Raw genomic sequence first — 26,471 nt, forward strand, 5'->3', positions numbered from 1 at the left:
TTATTGATCTGAGGCCCACATGGTGAGGTGTTAGTACTGGGTTTCTGTAACAGCCTCTCCCCTTGATTTTCATAAATTCAGAAACAGGATGTCCTTGGATGACTTTCAATTCAATTTGCAACCTGTCTTGACACATCAGGGACAATACCGGGCCTTAAAAGATGATTTATTTCATTTTTCTGTCCTCCTATAAGTCCAAAAAAGCCACATGAATCTAATACTTTTTCTCAAATTACAATATTACAGATATCAAGAGACTGTATACTTATCTAACAAACAATATGATATTCATCTAAAGTGTCACTTTAGAGCTTTTGAAATATTAGAGCATTTCATATTTAAATAAAATCTCATCTCTAATAGAGATGTTAGTTGCTTTCTCCAATATCCATTCACCCACTCTTTCTGACTAGCAGAACTCAAATTTTATGGAAGATGGCAATTTGCTCAGTGAAATTATGACACATCCCAGACTCCTTTGCAGCCATGAGTAGTCATATATCTTTCCTGGTCAATGAGATGTAAGTGGAAGTCTTCGATCCACTCTTCCTCCTTCCTCCTGCCTGGACTGTGGGTATGCTTGCCGGAGCTTCAGCAACTACCTTTCAACTATGAACAACAGGCCAAAAGAATTGGAGACAACTTCCTTGAGCCAAAGAAACGAAGACAACAGCTATTTATTTTGACTTCTCATCTTGCAAGAAAACTAAACCTTTAGTGTGAACCACGCTACAGTCAGGACTGTTGTTTCTAGCTTTTTGTCTATAAGCTCACTCTATTTTTCCATTTAGGTAATTCTCATTGTCGTGTATTCATTTATCCATCCATCCATCCATCCATCCATCCATCCATATTGAAGTACAGTTGACACATACATTAGTGTCAAGCGTAATGTTAAGTATCTTTTAAATACAATAATGTGTTTTTAATATCTCTATATCTGATTGTGAAGTTTACCTACAACCTGAAAATGAAACAAAACAAAACCAAAAACTAGCGGAAACTAAACAGGTTTACAAGACTTCATTAACCAACTGTGGTGCCTGCAACCCAGAGCTCGCACAGGCCTGAGAGCCTAAGTTCCTCAGTAAGACAATAGCCAGCACGGCCATCAAAGATCAGAATGTGAATGAACAAATGTTCATTCCTACTGTCTCAATTCAATGAGTTAGTAAAGACTTAGTGAAGCAAGTACATCTGGGAATTTCTTTTAACATATACATCGTCAAGTTCTAATATCTTTTCACCAAAGGGAAATTAGAAGCTGAGTAAGAGTACCCTATGATATAAATTGAGCAACTTCATACATAATTCAAAGCACCTCTCTCAGGGAATCCTAAGCAATCCTCTCCCAGCATATGAGGAGATAAGCAGCCATGACAGGTGTTCTGGAAATGTGGTCTCCGACAGTCTCTGGACAGAACCTTCAAGCAGACCTGCTCAGTCTACAAAGTCTTCCCAGGAGAAATCCCCAGAGCACCAGCTAGCTAAGACCACTGAAGCCAAATTTCTGTCTAGCTTTATATTAATATCAATATTTAACCATTACTTGACTCCCTAAGCCCAGGATGAGGAGAGGGAAGGTCTATGCATGCCCTGAGTCTCCAGCACGGCCTCCCCACCCCAACTAAGTAAAGCAGTTCAGAGGACTCTCTATGTGCAAAGTCCCATTTGACCTGCATGGAATACTAGAAAGACTAAGCAGGCTGCCCAAAATACAATACACTTTTATTTTATGGAAATGAGTCATTTTTATCTAGGGGTCAGAAATTTTCCTGGAAAGACTTAGGTTAAATATTTCAAACTACTTTCAACAAAAGTGAGGCTCCAAGGAAGAATGAGACCTACTACTACCAACATTGTATAGACTGGCATATGAGATGACAGTTTCGGATACGGAGGTGCAAAGTTTTAACGACTTCACAAACAATGTCTTGTACCTGCATCAAACCATTTTATTTTTGCATACAGCATAATTTCAATGTATTTTTAGTGATTTCTGTTTTCACCTGCACTTAATATCTTATGGTAGAGTGTTTTTTTGTTTTTTTGTTTCCAAAATACTCACTACCTCTCTCTGGACCCATTTCTATACTCCCTGGTGTGGGCACTCCTGCCACAAATCCCGGGAGGTAGGTTGAAAGAACAGCTCCCAGTTAGGACATGCTGTTCTCAAACCAGAGGGAAACAGACCGATGACAGAAGAGAAGCTTTCAGAGCCATTATGTAGTCCTGCTATCACTGTTTTCCCCTCTCGTTTAAGATCAGCATGTCCCAATTCTTATATACCATGTAAGAGACAAAAGTACCCCAAAGCCCATAAATCTATGATATTATTAGAAACACATGGGGTGCCTGAGTGGCTCAGTTGACTAAACGTCTGACTTTGGCTCAGCTCATGATCTCACAGATTGTGGGTTTGAGCCCCACATCCGGCTCTGCGCTGACAGCTCAGAGCCTGGAGTCTGCTTCACATTCTGTCTTCCTCTCTGCCCCTCCCCTACTCGTGCTCTCTCTCTCAAAAACATTTAAAAAATTTACAAGAAAAAGGAACATATAAAGATGCCATTTGTGACATCAATAACATAAATGGGGGTAGTGTACTCCCATACTCTCCATTAGGAGGGTTTTTTAAAATATTTTTTTAATGTTTATTTATTTTTGAGAGAGAGAGAGAGAGAGAGTGTGTGTGTGAGAGAGAGAGAGAGAGAGAGCAGGGGAGGGGCAGAGAGAGAGGGAGACACAGAATCCGAAGCAGGGTCCAGGCTTCGAGCTGTCAGCACAGAGCCTGATGCAGGGCTCGAACTCACGAACTGTGGGATCATGACCTGAGCTGAAGTCGGACACTTAACGAACTGAGTCACCCAGGCGCCCCAGCAGTAGAGTTTTTGCAGGCAATTGAAGTTATCAGTTAAATGAGATTGTTGTAACTGTTAGGATATTTCATGTAGTCCCAATAGTATTCACAAAGAATATATCTATAGAATACACACGATAGGAAATGTGAACTGAAGCATGTCACTACAACAAGGTCAACAAAACACAAAGAAAGGTAGCAAGAGAGGAAATGAGGGACCAAAAAGCCTCAAGACATACATAAAAGTAACAAAATGACAGTAATCTATCTTCCCCTATTAGGCTGAAAGTGAAAGAATATCCCATGCAAATGGTAACCAGAAGAGAGCAGGCACAGCTATAATATCAGAAAAAAAGACTTTCAGTCAAACACTGTTACAAGATACAAAGAAGGACATAATGTATAATGATTAAAGAGTCACTTAACCAGAAAAATATAACAATTATAAATATTTATGCACCAAACATCAGCTCTCCCAAATAGATCAAGCAAATACTGACAGAATTGAAGGGAGAAATAGATAATTCCATAATAATAGCTGTACCCCCACTTTCAATAATGGATAGAACAACCAGATAAAAGACCAATAAAGAACCAGGGCTTGAACAACACTCTAGACCAACTGGATATTGTAGACACACACCGAGCACTCCTCCCACCAACAGAAGAACATTTGTTCTTCTCAGGTATACACGAAACGCTCTCCAGGATAGACCACACATTAGGTCACAAAACAAATCTTAAGAAATTGCAAAATACTTGTCAACAAGCTGGATAACCTGAAGAAATGTATAAATTTCTACACACACACAGGCTACCAAGACTGGATGATAAAGAACGAGAAAATCTGAACAGACCCATAACTAAGGAGACTTGATCAGTAATCAAAAACCTTCCAACACCAAAAAAAGCCTAAGACTTTCACTGGTGAATCCTACCCAACATTTAAAGAATTAACATCAGGGGTGCATGGGTGGCTCAGCTGGTTAAACGTTGGACTTCGGCTCAGGTCATGATCTCATGGTTTGTGAGTTCGAGCCCCCCATGGGGCTCTGTGCTGACAGCTCAGAGCCTGGAGCCTGCTTCGGATTCTGTGTCTCCTTCTCTCTGCCCCTCCCATACTTTCATTCAGTCTCTCTCTCAAAAATTAAATAAATGAAAGAAAGAAAGAAAGAAAGAAAGAAAGGAAGAAAGAAAGAAAGAAAGAACATCAACATCTCAAACTCTTCCAAAATATTAAAGAGGAGGAAATACTCCCAAACTCATTGCATGAGTTCAGCATTATCCTAATACCAAACCACACGTAGATACTACAAAAACAAAAAACTACAGCACAATTTCCCCTATGAAATTTGATGCAAAAATCCTTAACAAAATATTAGCAAACCAAATTCAACAACACATTAAAAGGATCATAAACCATGACCAAATGTGATTTATAACACACCTACATCAATAGAAAGGACCAAAACCACAGGACTATCTCAATTTATGCAGAAAAAGCATTTGACAAAATCCCAACATCCTTTCATGATAAAATGCATTCAACAGGGGTGCCTGGGGGGGCTCAGCTGGTCGAGTATCTGACTCTTCCAGCTCAGGTCATGATCCCAGGGTCCTAAGATTGAGCCCCTCACTGGGCTCCGTGCTAACTGTGGAGCCTGCTTAAGATTCTCTCTCTCTCCCTCCCTCTGCTCCTCTCCCCAGCTTGTGTGCTCTCTCTCTCTAAATAAAAACAATTTTTGAAAAAGCATTCAACAAACTAGGAATTGAAAAAAATTACCTCAACATAATAAATGCCATATATAAAAAGCCCACAATTAACATCATACTCAATGGTTAAAGACTGAAAGCCTTTTCTCTATGATCAGGAACAAGACAAGGATGCCTGCTCTCATCACTTCTATTCAACTCTTAGCCAGAGCAATTAGGCACAAAAAAAAGAAATATAAGGCATTCAAATTTGAATGGAAAAAGTAAAATTATTTTTGTTCATGGAAACATGATCTTAAATGTAGAACATCCTAAAGATTTCACACACAAAAAGCCTTTAGAACTAATACATTCAGTGGGGCACCTGGGTGGCTCAGTCAGTTGAGCATCTGACTCTTAATTTCGGCGAAGGTCACAATCCCAGGGTTGTGGGATCGAGCCCCATGTTGGGATCCACACTGAGCACGGAGCCTGCTTAAGAGTCTCTCTCCGCACCCCACCCCCGCCCCACCCTTCTCTCCTGCTTGGTCTCTAAAATACAATACAATAACTCCTAGAAGAAAACATAGGAGAAAAGCTTCATGACATTGGATTAGGCAATGATTTCTTGAATATGACACCAAACACACACACACACACACACACACACACACACACACACACACACAATAGACAAATGAGACTACATAAAATTCTAAAACTTCTATGCTCAAAGGACTGGAAAAACAATCTTTGGAATGGGAGAAAATATCTGTAAATCACATATCTGATAAAGGGTTCGTATCCAAAATATATAAAGAACTCCTACAACTCAACAACCAATGACATACAAATGGCCAACAAGTATATGAAAAGACACTCAAAACCACTCATCATTAACAGAATTGCAAATCAAAACCACAATGAGCTATTACCTCACACCCAAAAAAAGAAGTAACAAGTGCTACTGAAGATGTAGAGAAACCAGAACCCTTGTACACTGTTGGTAGGAACGTAAAATGGTACAACCACGGAGGAAAACAGTATGGCAGCTCCACAAACACTTCTAATATGATATGAATCCAGCATCCCCACTGTTGCATATATATCCAACATAACTGAAAGCAGGGTCTCAAACAGGTATCTGCACATTCACATTTATAGCAGAAGTATTCACAATAGCCAAGGGGTAGAAGAAATACAATTGTCCGTTGAAAGAAGAATGGATAAAGAAAATACGGTATGTGTGTAGAATGGAATATGATTCAGCCTTAAAAAGGAAATTCTGACACATGCTATAACATGGATGAACCTTGAGGATATTACGGTGACTGAATGAAGCCAGTCACAAAAAGACACGTGTTGTATATCCTACTTTTTTGAGGTATATAAAATAGTCACATCCATAGAAACAGAAAGCAGAATGGTAGTTACCAGTGCCTAGGGATGGGAGAAATGGGGAAGGCTATTACATAATGAGTACGGGGTTTGACTTTTGCAAGACGAAAAAGTTCTGGAGAGTGGTTGCACCACATCGTGAATATACTTAACGCTACTACACTGTAAGCTTAAATACGGCCAAGATGACAGATTTCATGTGTTTTGCCACAATTTAAACTTTGTTTACAAAAAACGACACATTGTGAAACTAAATTTTAAGAATCAGGAACACAGTCAAAGTCCCCTAACTTTCCTCACAAAATTCAAAATGAGAGCAATCTTTTCATTTAATATACGTAAACATACCCTCCACACACCAAGAACTCGTTTGAAGCACGCTTGCCAGCAGCTCCCATTGGCATGTCATCTAAAGGAGAGAGAGGAAAATACAGTCAGTTCTGCTCGACCATCTGCTCACAAGACGTAACTTGTTCCAACACGATCATTAGGAAAAATCTGAGCACGACACAAATTGACCACTTGCTTATGTTGCAGTTTCCTCCATGAGTAAAAGCAGGTAAAAACCGCGAGGAGAAACACCGAAGACGCTGCACCCAGCTGAATGCACAGCCCGCAGCGCTTCAACGACCGTTTCTAGAAACAATACGGTCTTTACGAGGTAAAGTGTCATATTTATTTCAGTGTTACGTATTTCTCCACCATCTAACACACACGGGAAAACTGTGCTAACGTTTCAATCGTGTTCTTTTTAATATGTCACTCACCAATGTCTGGAGTATTATGCCTCCAATTCCAATTTGCCCATAAACTCGGTGGTTTTTACTGAGCAATTTTTTCAGACTGTGGTAATTTTCAGAACACACATGTCACATTCCAGCACAACAGACTGCAAACAAAGTCGAGTTCACACCAGTGTTGGAGCACCCCCATCCTCCTGCATAACAAACACTCCTGTGTCCTGAATGGTTGTTGAGCGAGACGTGGAAGCTGGGGCTTCTCAGACACGGCAGCACATGCCACAGGCCATCGTCACCTACTCCTACATATCTGTATGTGGGAACAGAGCTGGGCTCAGATGCAGGGGCCCCTCACTCCTTGTCACTGGTATGTCCACTCTATCACATTGCCTGTGTGATTTTAAATGGCCGTAAACGTGGGGCGCCTGGGTGGCTCAGCTGGTTAAGCGTCCGACTCTTGATTTCAGCTCAGGTCATGATCTCATGGTTTGTGAGTTCAAGCCCTGAGTCAGGCTCTGCACTGACAGTGAGGAGATTCTCTCTCTCTCCCCCTCTCTCTACCCCTCCACCACTCACACACATTCTTCCTCTCTCAAAAGAAATAAACTTTAAATAAATAAATAAATAAATAAATAAATAAATAAATAAATAAATGGCTGTAAAGGCATAATTAATGTGTTGATATGACACAGCAAATAATATCAATTTTTTAAAAAGTACACAGCTAACCTATACTCAAAAGGGGGGAAAATCAACACAAATATCCCTTTGAATGGCCCTAAATAAGATTTGAGAAATGTATTTATTTTAGCACATCTCAAGTCCCTGCTCTCTTGAAGCTTACATTCTATCAGTGAAAGAAGGTAATAGTGTCAGGCATGATAAGAAATATAAAGGAAAATAAATCACGGTAAGAGAATAAAGAGAAGTGAGGAAGCAAGGTATCTATTTTAAAGAAAATAGCTGCCGACATGGGAACAGGGCAGATGGGGTAGAGATAGAAGCTACATTTCACTAAGTGCACTTCATTCTGTAGCTTTGAGTTTGGAACCATACATAATTATGAAACAAAATAAAATCAAAAGAAAAAATATCCCTAGAAATCAAAAGCAAAGCACGATAATGTTTTGCCATTCATAACCATATATCAACATATCTGTATTGTCACCAGAAGGGAATTCTTTCAAGTGACTTTAAAGCTCAGTAATTTGATTGGACATCCCTAATGAGATTATCCTAAGGACAAAAAGACCCACAGAAAGAGTTTTTGTTTTGTTTTGTTTTCTTTTGTTAAGTAGTCTTCATGCCCCATGTGGGGCTTGAACTCTTGACCCTGAGATCAAGAGTCACAATCTCTACCCATTGAGCCAGCCAGGCACCTCCCATAAAAAGATTTTAGTAATTATATCGTTATCTTGATACCACATTGGGGAGGCAGAGAAAAGAGAAGAGCCTAAACTCACAAGGGCAAAAAGAAAAGTCAACAGCCACAAAAACTTAGAAGCTATAAAGTTGATATAAGCCTCATTTGATTTAGGAGACCCAAGAAGACAGAATCCTTAGCCAGCAGAGGTTCCCCCATATTGTATCAGGGAGTCTTCTCTGGGAGATGTGAATGGCCCTCCAAAAGGGAAGCATTCTAAGGCAAGTCAAGGACTCAGCCATATCGTGTCCCTAAGACCCACCACTTACAAAGCTTTCAAACAATGTTCTAATTTTCCACTCTTAATTATGAGTACACAACAACCACCAAACATCCAAGGAGGGAAATCCAATCTGAAAACCAGATTCCCAAACAACCTGGGGGAGATAAAAAAAAAAAAAGAAATATTTTCCAGGGAAAGGTTAAAAGATGTATATATAATTAATGTCCTCGGATAAAACGAAATATTGCACCCTGAAATAAGAACAATGCTCAAAGGGAGGAGGGAAGCTTCTGAAAATTAAAACATGAGAACATAAATGAAAAACTCAGTGAAAGAAAACATCAAGGAAATTTCCATAAAATTAGAGCAATAAGACAAAAAAATGTAAAATCTGACAAGAGATAGGAAAATCAGAGGACTGTACTCAGGTATTTGTCTTATGTTATTACTTTTAAATTGTATACATGTTATTTATTTATTTATTTATTTATTTATTTATTTATTTATTTATTTATTCAAATCGTATAGATGTTTTAAAAATCTTATACGAGGACTTCCGCTTCCCAGTCTCACATGTAAGAAGCCTGGAAGTTGCCATTCCATCCCAACAAGTAAAAAGTTGAACAGACGGAACAATCAACAATTCTTCTTGGTGGGCGCCTGGGTGGGGTGGCTCAATCAGTTAAGCGTCCAACTTCAGCTCAGGTCATGATCTCACGGTTTATACGTTCAAGCCCCCCCCCCCCCCTCGGGCTCTGGGCTGACAGCTCGGAGCCTGGAGCCTGCTTTGGATTCTGTGTCTCCCTCACTCTCTGCCCCTCCCCCACTCTCACTCTGTCTCTGTCTCTGTCTGTCTCAAAAATAAATAAACATTAAAAAAAATTCTTCTTGGATCCAAAAGAGAGAGAAGGACAAAGGGCAAACTGATGCCCTAGGATTAGAGAGACAGGCAAACACAGGGACTTGTGGCTTATCTGAGATAAGATTTACCAGCAGAATGCTTGAGGAAACAGAGCTGGGGTGGCAAAACATGAACCATGACTGACAATTTGCTAGAGGATCACTATGGACAACTCTCAGAGTTAAAAACTCCAGGAGGATCTAGTCATAGGGAGGCTCACAATATTGCCAGATTTACCTCCAGGAATTCAGAAGCTCACAGTAAATACCAGAGAAAAATCCCCTTCTGCTTCTGCTAAGATAATGGAAGAGAGACCATTTTTATTTTTATTTATTTATTTTTGATTTCTGCTTTTTCTTTTCTTTTCTTTTTTTATTTTTTAAATTTTTTCAATATATGAAATTTATTGTCAAATTGGTTTCCATACAACACCCAGTGCTCATCCCAAAAGGTGCCCTCCTCAATACCCATCACCCACCCTCCCCTCCCTCCCACCCCCATCAGCCCTCAGTTTGTTCTCAGTTTTTAACAGTCTCTTATGCTTTGGCTCTCTCCCACTCTAACCTCTCTCTTTTATTTTTTTCCTTCCCCTCCCCCATGGGATCCTGTTAAGTTTCTCAGGATTCACATAAGAGTGAACACATATGGTATCTGTCTTTCTCTGTATGGCTTATTTCACTTAGCATCACACTTTCCAGTTCCATCCATGTTGCTACAAAGGGCCATATTTCGTTCTTTCTCATTGCCACGTAGTACTCCATTGTGTATATAAACCACAATTTCTTTATCCATTCATCAGTTGATGGACATTTAGGCTCTTTCCATAATTTGGCTATTGTTGAGAGTGCTGCTATAAACATTGGGGTGCAAGTGCCCCTATGCATCAGTACTCCTGTATCCCTTGGGTAAATTCCTAGCAGTGCTATTGCTGGGTCATAGGGTAGGTCTATTTTTAATTTTCTGAGGAACCTCCACACTGTTTTCCAGAGTGGCTGCACCAGTTTGCATTCCCACCAACAGTGCAAGAAGGTTCCCTAGAGGAGAAAGCAGGAAAAGACCTCTCTGACCTCAGCCGTAGCAATCTCTTACTCGACACATCCCCAAAGGCAAGGGAATTAAAAGCAAAAATGAATTACTGGGACCTTATGAAGAGAGACCATTTTTAAAAAAAAAAATTTTTTTTTTTCAACGTTTATTTATTTTTGGGACAGAGAGAGACAGAGCATGAACGGGGGAGGGACAGAGAGAGAGGGAGACACAGAATCGGAAACAGGCTCCAGGCTCTGAGCCATCAGCCCAGAGCCTGACGTGGGGCTCGAACTCCCGGACCGCGAGATCGTGACCTGGCTGAAGTCGGACGCTTAACCGACTGCGCCACCCAGGCGCCCCGAGAGACCATTTTTAAATAGGTCTGAGCATTCTGTTCGGAACAAGGCCTGCCCTCAGGGGAAACCACTTAATCAGAGCCTAGCCGACCTGGGGGCAGGGAAATGCCCAACTCCAGTCCCCTACGGCCATCCGGTCCCACCTAAGGCAGGAAAAAGAAACTGGGAAACACTTATGCCCACAGAGCAGAGACCTAGGCTCACTAAAAGACTGAGACCTAATCACAGGGCTACAGAACACTTCTACATACAGGCCTACTACTTACTTCCCCTCCTACTTACTGAAAGGCCTAGTTACAGCGGTTCCTTTTACCCAGTACATCATGTAGGACTATCAAGAAAAAGTCACAAGGCATACCAACCAAAAGGCAAAAAACAAAACAAAACAAAAAAAACCCCACAGTTTGAAGAGACAGAGCAAGCATCAGAACCAGACTTGGCAGGAATGTTAGAAGTATCAGGCTGGAGGGGCACCTGGGTGACAGATGATTAAGTGTCTGACTCTTGATTTCCGCTCAGGTCATGATCTCACCGTTGGCGGCATCGAGCCCCACATCGGGCTCTGCACTGACAGCATGAAGCCTGATTGGGATTCTCTCTCTCTGCCCCTCCACCCTCTTTATCTCTCTCTCTCTCTCTCTCTCTCTCTCTCTCAAACTAAATAAAAAACATTTTAAAATATCTTTAAAAAGATCTATCAGACTGGAAATTTAAAACTATGAATAATATGCTAAAGGCCCTAATGGAAAAGGTAGACAACATGCAAAGACACATAAGCAACATAAAAAAAATATGGACATACTAACAAAGAACCAAAAAGAAACACTAGAGATTAAAAAGCACTGTAACGGAAATGAAGATTGCCTTTGATAGGCTTATTAGTGCACTGGACACAGCTGAGGAAAGAACATATGGACAGAATCCTCAAAAACTGAAAAACAAACAGAATAAGAACAAAGACTTTTAAAAAAGTCAACAGAATATCCAAAGTCTGTGGGACAACTACAACAGGTGTAACATGTGTAATGGGATTACCAGAAAGAGAAGAAAGAACAAAAGGAACAGAGGGAAATATCTCAAACGATAATGACTCAGAATTTCCCTAAATGAATCAGATTCAGGAAGCTCAAAGAACTCCAAGCAGGATAAATGCCCAAAACAACTACACCTAGGCATATCATTTTCAAATTACAGAAAATCAAAAGTAAAGAAAAAAGAATTCTGCAAGAAGCCAAAGAAAAAGCCATACTTACAAACAAAGATAAGAAATCACATTGATGGGAATGCAAGCTGGTGCAGCCACGCTGGAAAACAGTAGGGAGGTTCCTCAAAAAACTAAAAATAGAACTACCCTACATCCCAGCAATTGCACTTCTAGGCATTTCTCCACGGGATACAGGTGTGCTGTTTCGAAGGGAAACATGCACACCCGTGTTTCTAGCAGCACTATTGACAATAGGCAAAGTATGGAAAGAGCCCAAATATCCATCGATGGATGAATGGATAAAGATGTGGTGTGTGTGTGCGTGTGTGTATACACACACACGTGCGCGCACGCGCGCGCGCACACACACACACACACACACACACACAATGGAGTATTATTCGGCAATCAAAAAGGATGAAATCTTGCCATTTGCAACTACGTGGATGGAACTGGAGGGTATTATGCTAGGTGAAATTAGTCAGACAAAGACAAAAATCATAGGACTTCACTCATATGAGGACTTTAAGACACAGAACAGATGAACATAAGGGCAGGTAAAGAAAAATAATATAAAAACATGGAGGGGGACAAAACAGAAGAAACTCATAAATATGGAGAACAAACTGAGGGTTACTGGAGGGATTGTGGGTAGGAGGATGGGCTCAATGGGTAAGAGGCACTAAGGAATCTACTCCTGAAATCATTGTTGCACTATATGCTAACTAATTTGGATGTAAATTTAAAAAAATAAAAAACAAATAAAAATAAAAAGAATCACATTGACTTCTCAGTAATCATGCAAGCAAGAAGAGAGTCAAGTGACTTAAAGTGTTGAGAGAAGTAAACCACCAACTTAGAATTCTGTACCCTGCAAAATTATTCTTCAAAAGTGAAGGAAAGGGGTTCCTGGGTGGCTCACTCTTGATTCTGACTCAGGTCATGATCTCATGGTTCGTGGGATCAAGCCCCAAGTCAGGCTCCATGCTGGGATTCTCTATCTCCTCTCTCTTTGCTCCTCCCTAGTTCACGCTTGCTCTCTTTCTCTCTCAAAATAAACTTTTTAAACAAGTGAAAGAAAAATAAAGACTTTCCCAAATAAAAATTGACGGGATTTGCTGACAAAATAATAGTATATTCAGTTATGTATGCTAAATGTTTATGTCTTATGTATATATGTATATGCTTACATATGCTTATATTTAACTGGAATGAATGACAGCAATGATACAAGGGATGGCAGGAAGGAATGAGGATTTTATTATTATAAGGTACTTCACATTACCCATGAAGTGATACAGTTTATTTGAAAGTGGACCTGGATTAGTTACAAACGTATATTGCAAACTCTGGGACAACCACTAAAAAAAAAGTAAAAAGTTTAATTGATATGAAGGAAAGAAAAATAGAGTAATAAATGCTCAATTAAACCCACAAAAGGCAGGGGCGCCTGGGTGGCTCAGTCGGTTGAGCGTCCGACTTCAGCTCAGGTCATGATCTCACAGCTCGTGAGTTCGAGCCCCGCGTCGGGCTCTGTGCTGACAGCTCAGAGCCTGGAGCCTGCTTCTGCTTCTGTGTCTCCCTCTCTCTCTGCCCCTAGCCCACTCACATTCTGTCTCTGTCTCTCTCAAAAATAAATAAACATTAAAAAAAAAAATTTAAAGGCAGAAAGAGTGGAAGACAAAAATAGAACAAAGAACAAGGATGATGAATAGAAAACAGTTAACAAATATGTTAGATATTAATCTAACTATATCAATAACCCTTTTAATGTCAATGGGCTAAATACACCTATTAAAAGACAGATTTCAGACTATATTAAAATACACAACCCAATTATATGTTGTCTGCAAGAAACTCACTTTAAATATAAACACACATAGATTAAAAAAGTAAATGGGTAGACAAAAATAGACCATGCTAACACTAATCAAAAGAAAGCAGGAATAGCTTTAATCGCCAACACAGCAGACTTCAAAGTTATCAGGAATAAAAAAGGGCATTACACAGTGATACATTTATGTTTACATAAACATAGATCCTCCAAGAAGACATAATAATTCTTACTCAACAGGTACGCATGCCCATAACAACAGAGCATCAAACTATGTAAGGCAAAAACTTGAAAGGAGAAAGAGGTGAAACCACTATCATAGTTGGGAGACTTCAACACCCCTCCCTCAAAAATGGACAGATCCAGGGGCACCTGGGTGGCTCAGCTGGTTAAGCACCTGACCTTTTTTTTTCTAATGTTTATTTTTGAGAGACAGACAGACAGACAGACAGGGCATGAGTAGGGGGGGGGCAGAGAGAGAGGGAGACTCAGAATCCGAAGCAGGCTCCAGGCTCTGAGCTGTCAGCACAGAGCCTGACACGGGGCTCGAGCCCACAAACCGTGAGATCATGACCTGAGCCGAAGCTGGACGCTTAACTGACTGAGCCACCCAGGCGCCCCAAGCACTAGACTCTTGATTCCAGCTCAGGTCATGATCTCATAGTTTCGTGAGTTTGAGCCCTGCATCAGGCTCTGCACTGACAGCGTCAGAGCCTGCTTGAGATTCTCTCTCTTTCTCTGCTCTTTCCTTGCTCATGCTCTCTCTCAAAATAAACAAATAAACTTAAAAAAAAAAAAAGTTTTTTAAAGGACAGCTCCAGCAGGCAGAAAATCAATAAGGACATAGTTGAACTCAATAACGCCGTCAATCACCTAGATATAATTGGCATCTACAGACAACTTCATCCGACAACAGCAGAGTACATATTGTTTTTAAACTCACATGGAACATTCAGCAAGATAGACTACATTCTGGGCCATAAAACATACCTTAACAAATTAAAAAAAAATAGAAATCAGGCAATGTCTATTCTCAGACCACAAGAGAAATAAACTAACAATCAGTAACAGAAAGAGATCCCACTGAAATTAAAAGGATAATAAAGGGATACTATGAACAACTCTATGTCCACAAACTTGACAGCCTAGACGAAATGGACCAATTCTGTGAAAGACACGATCTGCCAAAACTCACTCAGGAAGAAACATGCAATTTGAATAAAGGCCTATTTCTATTAAAGAAATTGAGTCGGTAATTAATAACCTTCCAAACCAGAAAGCACCAGGCCCAGATGAGTTCTCTGGTGAACTCTTACCAAACATTTAAGGAAGAAATTATACCAAATCTTTATCTTCAATCTCCTTTCAGAGGATAGAAGCAGAGACAGTATTTCCTAATTCATTCTATAAGGGCATCAGTACCCAGAAAAATCTCCAACAAAACATGAGCAAATTGAATCCAACAATGTATAAAAAGAAATATACACCATAACCAAATGGGATTTATCCCAGGTATGCAAGGCTGGCTCAACATTCTAAAATTAATGTAATCACATTAATAGACTAAAAAGGAAAATCACAGAAAAAGCATTTGACAAAATCCAATAAACATTCATGATAAAAAACTCTTGGTAAACTAGGAATGGAGGAGAACTGTTTCAACTTGATAAAAAAAAATCTACAAAAAGCTACTGCTAAAATCATACTAAATGGTGAGAAACTCCAAGCTTTCCCACTAAGATCAGGTAAGAAGATAAGGACATCCTTTTTCTTTCTTTCCCCCCCCCCACTGATTTTTTGTGGACTGTGGTTATTACAGTTTCACATAATCTGTGAAAGATGTCCTTTTTTACCACTCCTTCAACACTGCACTGGAAGTCCCTGTTAATGCAATAAGTCAAGAAAAGGAAATGAAATGTATACAGCTGGGTAAGGTAGACATAAAACTATTGCTTGCAGGTGACATGATTATTTATGTAAAAAAAAACAAACTCAGAGAATTGACAACACACACACACACACACACACACACACACACACACACACACAAAATCTCCCAAACTAATAAGTGATTAAAGCAAGGCTGCAGGATACAAGGTTAATATTAAAAAAAATAAATTGCTTTCCTCTATCTCGGTAATAAACAACTAAAATTTGAAATTGAAAGCACACCACCATTTAAAAAAAAAATTTTTTTTTAATGTTTATTTATTTTTGAGACAGAGAGAGACAGAGCATGAGCAGGGTAGGGGCAGAGAGAGAGAGAGAGGAAGACACAGAATCGGAAGCAGGCTCCAGGCTCCAAGCTGTCAGCACAGAGCCCGACGTGGGGCTCAAACAAGTCAACCACGAGATGATGACCTGAGCCAAAGTTGTACGCTCAACCAACTGCGCCACCCAGGCACCCCAGCACACCACCATTTACGTCGGCCCCCCACAAAATGAAAATATTTAGTATAAATCTAACAAAATACATACGAGATCTGTATGAGGAAAACTACAAAACTCTGATGAATGAAATCAAAGAACTAAATAGATGGAGAGATACTCTATGTTAGGAAGACTTAATATTGTCCACATGTCAGTTCTTCCCAACTTGATCTATAGACTCAATACAATCCCAGTCAAAATCCCAGCAAGTTGTTTTGTGGACATTGACAAACTAATTCTAAAGTTTAAATGGAAAAGGCAAAAGACCCATAATAGCCAACACAATACTGAATGAGAAGAACAAAGTTGGAGGACTGACGCTACCCAACTTCAAGACTTACTATAAAACTACACTAATCAAGACGCTGTTGTATTAGTAAAAGAACAAACAGATCAACGGAACAGAATAGGGAGACCAGAAATAGACCCCATAAATATAATCAACTGATCTTTGACAGAAGAGAAAAGACAATACAATGGAGCAGAAACAGTCTTCAACAAATGGTGCTAGAACAATCAGACATCCACAGACCAAAAAAAAAAGAATCTAGATATAGACCTTACATCTTTCAAACAAAATTAACTCAAAATGGGCCATAGACCTAAATGTAAAACAAAAAACTACAAATATTGTAGAAGATAACATAGGAGAAAACCTAGAGGACCTTGGGTGTCATGATACCAACACGAAACACAATCCATGAAAGAAATAAATTGATTTAAATAATTTAATCATTAAATTTAATGATTAATTTTAACTTATCAAAATTGAAAACAACCACTCTGTGAAAGACAGCATCAAGAAAATGAAAGATAACCCATAGACTGGACAAAAATATTTGCAAAAGACACATCTGATAAAGGACTGTTACCCCAAATATACAAAGAGCTCTTAAAGCTCAACAGAAATGGGAATGCAAACTGGTGCAGCCAGTCTGGAAAACATAATGGAGGTTCCTCAAAAAATTAAAACTAGAACTACCCTACGATCCAGCAATTGCACTACTAGCTATTTATTGAAGGGATACAGGTGTGTTGTTTCAAAGGGGCACACGTACCCCCTTTCATAGCAACACTATCGACAATAGCCAAAGTATGGAAAGAGCCCAAATGTCCATCGACGGATGAATGGATAAAGAAGATGTGGTATATATATACAATGGAGTATCACTTGGCAATCAAAAAGAATGAAACCTTGCCATTTGCAACTACGTGGATGGAACTAGAGGGTATTGTGCTAAGCGAAATTAGTCAGAGAAAGACAAATATCATAGGACTTCACTCATATGAGGAATTTAAGATACAAAACAGATGAACATAAGGGAAGGGAAGCAAAACTAATACAAAAACAAGGAAGGAGACAAAATAAGAGACTCTTAAATACACAAACTAAAGGGGCGCCTGGGTGGCTCGGTCGGTTGAGTGTCCGACTTCGGCTCAGGTCATGATCTCACGGTCCATGAGTTCGAGCCCCGCGTCAGGCTCTGTGCTGACAGCTCAGAGCCTGGAGCCTGTTTCAGATTCTGTGTCTCCCTCTCTCTCTGCCCCTCACCTGTTCATGCTCTCTCTCTGTCTCAAAAATAAATAAACGTTAAAAAAAAAAGAAATTTTTTAAAAATACACAAACTAAGGGTTGCTGGAGGGGTTGTGGGTGGGGGGATGGGCTAAATGGGGAAGGGGCATTAAGGAAGACACTTGTTGGGATGAGCACTGGGTGTCATACATAGGGGACGAATCACTGCAATCTACTCCTCTTTTTTTTTTTTTTTTTTAATGTTTATTTATTTTTGAGACAGAGAGAGACAGAGCATGAACGGGGGAGGGTCAGAGAGAGAGGGAGACACAGAATCGGAAACAGGCTCCAGGCTCCGAGCTGTCAGCACAGAGCCCGATGCGGGGCTCGAACTCACGGACAGTGAGATCGTGACCTGAGCCGAAGTCGGATGCTTAACCAACTGAGCCACCCAGGCGCCCCTGCAATCTACTCCTGAAATCATTATTACACTATATGCTAATGAACTTGGATGTAAATTTGAAAAATAAATAAATAAATAAATAAATAAATAAATAAATAAATTCCATCAGTAAAATGAAAAACAAAAACAAAACAAAAAACTAAACCAAACCAAAGAAAAAGTTCAACAAAAAGATAACAAAAAGGGACCAAAGATCTTAAGAGACACCTCACCAAAGAAGATATATGGATAGTGAATAAGCATACGAAAAGATGCTGAACACCACGTCATCAGAGAAGTGCAAATTGAAACAAGACACCACTGCACACCTATCAGAACAGCCTAATCCTGGAACACTGACAGCACTAAATGGTGGTGGGGGTAATGGGGCAACAGGAACTCCCGTTTACTGCTGGTAGGAATGCAAAATGGCGCAGCCACTTTGGAAGACAGTTTGGTGTTTTCTGACAAAACGAAACGTGATCTTACCATACCAGCCAGGAGTCATGCTCTTTGGTGTTTATCCAAAGGAGTTGCACACTTATATTCACACAAAAACATGCACACAGATGTTTATAGTAGTTTTATTCTTCATTGTCAAAGCTTGGAAGCAACTAAAATATCATTCAAAAGGTAAATGGATAAACTGTGATATAAAACTATACAGACAAAGGGGTTAATGGTTTCCAAGGAGTAGGTGGAGAGCATGGAAGATTTTTAGGGCAGTAGAAATGCTCTGTATATTATAATGATGGAAACGTGCCATTACACCTTTCTCCAAATCCACAGGATGTACAACAAGAATGAATTCTAAGTAGACTGTGGACTTTGGGCGATTGTGATATGTCAACGTAGGCTCATCCTCAGTGACAAATGGACTGTTCTGGTGAGGTAGGCAGGAGGTGTGGGGGAAACCTGCATCTTCCTCTCAATTTTCTTGTAAACCTAAAACTACTCTAAAAAAATGAAATCTTTGAAAAAAATATATGTACGTTTCAAAATAACAAATTTTTAGCAATTAAGAAGAAGGGTGTGGCCAACTATAACACACGCTGTAAGTACATCAAAAAGATGAAGACCAAGAAATGACCTCTGAGGTTTAGAGGCACAAAGACTTCAACAGAAGCAGTTTGAAAAAAAAGGTTTTCATATATTTACACAAGCACAAAAAACAAAGGTAACTAGAATAAAACAAAAGATGTGAAGGTCCTTTATGTAGGAAAATATAAAGATGTACCAAAACATGTTAAGGAGAAACACATACTCTTGATTTGACAATTCAATATTGTAAAGATCATTTACTGCCTCTCAATAGGTCTTATAAAATCAACACAATTCCCATAAAAATCCCTAAATGGTTTTTTGTAGGATTTGTCAAGCCAAATTTAAACTACATGGGCATAAAGGGGGCCAAGAATAGCCAAAGTGATTCCAAAGAATACAAGAATGCTATCATCACCCCTCCCCACAATCTCTCCCCCCTACCTCACACACACACACACACACACACACACGCATGAATTTAAAAATGATTTATTTAAAAATTAAATAAATGTGGGGCGCCTGGGTGGCTCAGTCGGTTAAGCGTCCGACTTCGGCTCAGGTCATGATCTCGCGGTTCGTGAGTTCAAGCCCCGCGTCGGGCTCTGTGCTGACAGCTCAGAGCCTGGAGCCTGTTTCAGATTCTGTGTCTCCCTCTTTCTCTCTGACCCTCCCTCGTTCATGCTCTGTCTCTCTCTGTCTCAAAAATAAATAAACGTTAAAAAAAATTTTTTTTAATTAAATAAATGAAATTTAAAAATGATTTATAATATAGACAAATAGACCAATGGGACAGAAAACCTTAAAAAAAAAACCCTTAATCCTTTATATAAACCTGATTATGACAAATCTGGAATTGCCTATCAGTAGAGAAAGGACAGAATATTCAATAATAGGATCCCTACTTTATTCCATCTACAAAAATGAATTCCAGGTAAAGATTTTTCTTTAGAAGGTACCATTATACCATTAGGGGCAGCATGGCAGAGGCTACTGACTGGCTACAACTTGTGTGAACCAATATTTTGTAGATTTGAGGTTGAAAATTTCTGAAGTATCCATGTGGAAGGAACTCTGACCCAAGGACATCTGTTATAATACATTCTGAATAGTGAAAAGACAGAAATAATCCAGGTAACCATCAGCACAGAAATAGACAAACTGTGGTTTAGTTGTACTGTGCGATTCAGATATTAAAATGAACTAGACACACACCTAGATAGATAGATATATATATATCTAGCTTCGTAGCAAAACCATGCATAAAAAAACAAACTATAGAAAGCTTCTTTATACTATTTACTTAAAAACTGTATAAACACAAGAATACCGTATGTTATTTACAGATCCTGGCATATGTGGAAGTATAAGAAAAAATCAACGCAAAGAATTTACCTCTGGCAAGAGTAGAATAAGGACAAGGACTTTAGCTGACCTGCAGCATTTTTATCTTTAAAAAAGGACATCTAAAACAAAACGGCAAAATGTTGACATAAATAAAATTAGCATGGTGGTGACTGGAGTATCTGTTGTATTACTTCCTGTTTGAAATATTTCATAATGTTTAAGGTTTACTTACTTTTAAAAAATAAAATAAAATAAAACCCCCAATGTATGCTGGACGATCTTTGAAAGGTAACTCTGAGGTGGGAGAGCACTGATCGTAAATTGCCATCTACTCCTGCTGCGGCGTCCATAAAATAAATGCTAAAGTGCGCTTGCTCTTCACAGCAGCTTAGCATGGTGCCTGACACAGCAGCTGTTAAATCAGTATTTGACAAATGATTAAAGAGACCTCTGGATACCAACTTCTCCAACCACCTGTTCGCACACACAGTCAACCTGAGACTATTTAAGTACCAAAGTAATCAAATTTCTAGTTTTTCTGATCCAGTTCCTTCACAACCAGACTATTGTTCCTTTTTTGTTTTGTCTAAGTCTCTTTTTTGCAGGTTTTCTGGTGCCCTTAGTTATTCCATTAGAGCCCTGACCATATTTAGCCAACTTGGATTCTGCTTCCTTTATAAAAATTCTTCCTATACATTTACAAAACTCATCCCCGACCTTACGCCAGGATCTTCCGAAGGGCATCCAGATTGACTTTAGACTCCCTTGACTCTTAGGCTGTCTTGCAAAAGAGGCGTACTTTTCGCTCCTTTCCTTAGATTTAATTTCCCTTGGTCTGCTGGCTTTTCTATTTCTGTTTCTACCGTCTCCTGTAAACTTTCCATCTACCTTCAGAATCCAAAGTTACTGCTTTATGGGAGGTGCCTGAGCAGATTTTAGAAAGGCGGGTACATAACTCTGGGAATTCCAGCCGCTAAATAACGTGACCGTTTGAAAGGCCCCCTACACAAGAGAGCATGATATAAAGGTTGAAAATAAATGCGAGTCTAGCCAAGTAAGAAGTATGTAACGTGTACAAGCAGAAAAGGTTCTCACATGAGTGGTCTGACGAGATGCTGTGTGGAACCAAAACAAAGTCATCCGTATCACAGGAAGAGTTCTTGCTACTAGTGCTGGCAGAATCTTTGGACACTTGCAGACAGTTGGGAGGACCCAACGGTGGGGAGGATAAGTTCTCTTCCTGAATATGCTGCATATCTGGAAGGGACTAAAATGAACAACAGAAAATTAAAACTGGCCTAATAATACAATGCACATCAGAATAGCCACAAGACTAAGGAATACTGTCTTCATAAAAGTGGGCCTAAAGTTCAATTCCAGCTTAAAATTGCAAAAAAAAAACACCTCTCTTTGGAAAATCTCTCCCTTAGAAAAGCAGTTTTAAAGTGTCTTTGCATAAAGACGTCTCAAATGTTCTCCAAAAATGATACTTAAAAATATATCATACCACTTATCATGTACATGTCTGCTTCTCCTGCAATTTTCGAGGTGCGTTTTTATCATTTCAACATCCCCAGTTTCGGCTCTTGGCCTAGCAAAGCAGATACTCAATAACTGTTCACTTAATGACTAAAACGCAGAGACTCTAGGTTAATGACATCCTGCACAACTTGAAAAAGTTTTAAACCTATGATGAAGAAAACATTATAAACAGGAAAGCAAGAGAGCATGTTATGTCAAAAAGTAAAGAAATCAATAAGGATAACTGCATTCAAGCCTAGAGGTTCACTTACACTCACAGAAAGATTTGGAAAACCTTACAGGTGGTGGCTACGTTCCTTTGGTTTCTCTTTTGTTAGGGGGTAGGAAAAGAAAGGAAGAAAAGCCTATAAGATACATTTAAGCAAAGACTTAGATGTAAGCAGCTATATATCTTTTAGCAGTTGCCTAGTTCAAGGACTCTAGTGACACCTCTAATTAAATGTCTTGATGATACAATGGTTTTCTAAAACAATGAACTTCCTAACTTATTGTGTTAAGTCCCCTATTACCCTGTTTAACCTCTGTTTCTATGTAAGAAAAGGAAAAATACCACAATGTCCTTTAAACTTAAACCCATGTCTTAAACACCCAATTCACTGCAAGGGCTCTTTGAATGTCACTGTGCAATGAAAGCTGTCTCAAACCTCCTACCGTGTGCATGTGTGTGTGTGTGTGTGAGACAGAGAGAGAGAGACATACACATGACATACAATCTCCTCATCACTTTTTAGAGAGACCTTATGTGTCAAGGTAATAAAGAGAAGGGACAACGTAGAGACTTACACTACTGATCGTCACTGTGGGCTAGACACTGTTAAGAGCTTTCCATGTATTACTTAACTCCAATCATGTTCTGAAACCCATTTATATATAATATATAGATATAGAGATATACATCTACATACACACACACAACTCAGAAGTTTAGGAAATTTGCCCAAGATCATACAACTAAAAAGCGGTCAAGTTGAGATGTGATTCTAAGTATTTAACTCCATAATTTCTTTCCAGTGGTTTAGGCAGGAACTTTCTCACTTTCTTCCCTGCATTTGTAATATTATCTGCACCCACAACATCTGAGTGGAAGAGATCTCCTCGCTTCTCCACGTGTGCTCTAATTCTATTCCCCTCCACCTCCTCACCTCCTCAGAGACCAACTTCCCTCTGCCCGACACTCACCCTCTCCCTTTTCCTCTCTGCACATGAACACATGTCATTTTGTCACGTCTCAAATCCCTGCAGCCCGCTTAATTACCATCTTCTCTGACTACTTTTTAACAGTATCTCTTGAAATTATCAATCTTCATGGGCTCATTCCTCACCTCGTATGTATCCCTCAACCCACCATAATCCACTTTCTACCTTCAACTGTCCAATAAAATGGTCTTTATTATGCTCATCATGACCTTCCCATTGCCAAGTCATGTGGACTCTCGCTCTCTTCCTTAATTTATCCGAGCTACGTTACACTTGCCCTGCAGACCATTCTTGACACTCTACCCCTTCATTCAGTGACCCTGCTTTTCCTCCTACTTCTCCATCTGTTTTGTGGATACCCGCTTCTCATCTGTCCCTTAAAGGAGACGAGTAGAGTCTAGAGTTCCCCAAGGTGCCAGTCTGGACCCTCTACTCCTCACATGCTTAGCCTCACCCCAGGGACCACTCTCGCCCTCCTGCCTTCAAGTACCACCTCACCTCTGCAGCCTGGATATCTCCAGTGAGCGATGGACCAACTCACCACCTTTACTCTCCAGAGCACCCCCCCACACACACACTCCCACACCCAGCGACTTCATCATCCATCCGTTCAGTCCCCAGTTCAAGCAATTCCAAGCTCTGCAGACTACCTTTCTCTTACCTGGTCCCACCTTCCCCTTAGCTCAGGCCCTCATTCTCAGGGGAAAAAAACAAACAAACAAAAAAAACCAAACAAAAACAAACAAACAAACAAACAAGAAAGGTGCAACAGTCTGCGGTTGTTCTCCTTCCTCTACCAGAGAGACCACTCTACTCTCTATCAGTCTCAAATCCAGTCCTCCACCCTGCTTTTAGGAGAATCTGGCTAAAACACACAGCGGGTCACATCACACTTGCATTCAGATGGCTCACCGCAGCCACACCCTGTCAAGATGCAGCATCTCCCTGCCTCTCTAGCACGACGTCCACCTCCCCTCGCCACCACCGCTCTCGGCATCCACCAGTCTGGACTGCTCCGAGAAGCCTTGTCCACAGAACCTCCGGCGATGAGGGAGACAGTCTGCATCTGAGCTGTCCAGCATGTTACAGATCTACTAGCTATCGATGGCTACTGAACGTGACTAAGGAACAAAGTTTTAAATTTCACTTGGTTCTAACAAATTTAAATTAAAGTGGGTACGGGGGGGAGGGGGGCCTACAGAGTTCCTTCAGTGGGCCGTGCTTCCGTGACTTCACGGACAGGAACTCCTCCACCTACGATACCATTCTTTCACTACTGCACCTCGCTGCGTCTTTCTCCAAAACGCAGCCGCTCCCTGCCTTCCCCAGCAGCCCTTCTCAGTTGCTGCTCTGACATGATGCTCCTCATTCGTGTTCCCACAGGCAGTAAAGAGACACACACACACACACACACACACACACACACACACACGCTTCTAATAGCGTCCCATTTCCCGGCCTCCTCTCCACACAACTAAACTAAAAGCTCCTTAATGTAAGGGACCTGACTGTCTCCTCCATTAGTATCAACCAGAACCTTACACAAAGTAGACATTTAGTAAATATTATGAAACCAATAAATACTCAAGAAGTATCACCTAAATAGCACTTAACCTATAGCCAGTATCATAACTGAAAGACTAATTATTCATTTTGTTTTTTGTTTTTCTGCCTCTCTGAGATTTCCCTGGGGGGGCGCCTGGAGGGCTCAGTCAGTCAAGCATCCAACTCCTTATATCGGCTTGGGTCGTGATCTCTCTGTAATGAGACTGAGCCCCATGTCGGGCTCTGCGCTGACAGCTTGGGACTCTCTCTTTCCCTCTCTCTCCCTGCCCTCCCCCACTCGCACGCAAGCACTCTCTCTCAAATACACATAAAAAAAAGATTTCTCTAGAGTAAAGCAGCAGCTGGAGATTTGTGTGAGAAGGTGAAAAAGACAATGTTATGTGTACGTGTCTGTGTGTATCAACCCTGAGTATGAGAATCAACTCCAGCCGTAGGAAGGATGCATGTATGCAATAATCTTACTTTTGTCAGATTACATTCAAAGCAAGGCTTGTTAAACCATCCCATTTTCTTTCTTTCTTTTTTCTCTTTTTCTAAGCAGGCTCCACACCCAAAGTAGGCCTTGAACTCACAACTCAGAGATTAAGACTCGCATGCTCCACCAACTGAGCCGTCCAGGTTCCCTAAACCATCCCATTTTCTGTCTCGCTATCTGGAAATTACACAGAAACACTCTTGATTTCCTTTTATTCCCCAGCTTTCCTTTTTACTTTCACTTCAAGCATTAGCTTTTAATAAAGGCCTTCTAAAATGTTTTTTCCACCACAGTTTGTGGCATCTAAATATGCCTCTTCTCTCCCTCCTGTGTGTCCTCACTGCTGTTAACACTCCATCTCTTCCCTAGCAGCCAAGCTTGTAGCTCTGTAGGCTCTCCCTTTCAATGCCACCCCCCCCCAAAAAAAAAAAAAAAAAAAAAAAACAACAAACCAAAAAACCCAACTTGCTCTCTCCAGTCAAAGCAATTTCCAATTCAATGTCCCTCCTACTGGAACCCCTCTTTCTCATTCCCTGGTCGTTCTACAAACAGGCTCCTTTATTCTTACTCTCCCACATCTCTCCCATAATCAGATCCTTCCTTGTGGTTCCTTTCTCAAGCCTAAACTTTGCTTTTCATATTATGTATCACACTGTATCAAATGCAGACTTCATAATAATAGCTACAGTTTATCAACTACTCACTACGGCTGCTCTTCGGGCAAAGCGCAATGAAGCCTGCGCTACAGATGAGGGAGCCACGGCTCAGCTCTGGAACCGACCTGCCCAAAGTGAAAGGTGAGCAAGCAGCAGTTGTGCCCAGCTCCAAATAACGCCAGCTGTCTTTCCATGTCAGTACTTCCTCCACACTTCTCCCCAATCACTCCAAAGCAGTGTTTTCTTATACTCCGGACTGAAGTAGGAAATACACAACACTCTTTTTTTTTTTCCTCTTGGGTTCCCCCCACCCACTCGAGGTTTTTTCAATTCATGGAAATATAATGTAAGTCTTATTAGCCCATCTGCTTTTTCTACTTGGCTTAAGTCTGCAGGGTTATGCAGAAAGGTTTTTTTGTCAGTTTTAGGAGTCATCTTTTTGCGATAGGCTGCTTGGCATCTGCTCTAGCTAAGGGGCTATTAGGTTTTCCTTGAAAATAATAATAACATTAGTTGCCACAGAGTATTTACTATGTACCAGACAGTGTAGTAAAAGTGTGTTTGCTCATTTATCCTTAAAAAACTCTACGAAATAGGTAAATGAC

At 40.2% G+C, this 26,471-nt stretch overlaps 1 protein-coding gene across 7 annotated transcripts in view; it reads right to left on the bottom strand.

The window, feature by feature from the left end:
• Positions 1-26,471, bottom strand: part of ULK2 (unc-51 like autophagy activating kinase 2) — a 94,700-nt gene that overhangs the window by 39,581 nt on the left and 28,648 nt on the right. For all 7 annotated transcript variants that reach the window (XR_006964163.1, XR_006964164.1, XR_006964162.1 and 4 more), the window contains exons 13-14: positions 21,526-21,697; positions 6,296-6,356 (exon numbers count right to left, since the gene is read on the bottom strand). Coding sequence is in view for 3 of the 7 variants with exons in the window: in XM_047090044.1 (XP_046946000.1) it covers positions 6,296-6,356; positions 21,526-21,697 (233 nt within the window). In the remaining 4 variants the exon portion in view is untranslated. The remainder of the gene's footprint in view (positions 1-6,295; positions 6,357-21,525; positions 21,698-26,471) is intronic.

The sequence above is a fragment of the Lynx rufus genome, unplaced genomic scaffold (assembly GCF_022079265.1).
Source record: "Lynx rufus isolate CCGP_SWC_20201006 ecotype Redwood Valley unplaced genomic scaffold, mLynRuf1.p SCAF_28, whole genome shotgun sequence".
NCBI classification, from domain to species: domain Eukaryota; kingdom Metazoa; phylum Chordata; class Mammalia; order Carnivora; family Felidae; genus Lynx; species Lynx rufus.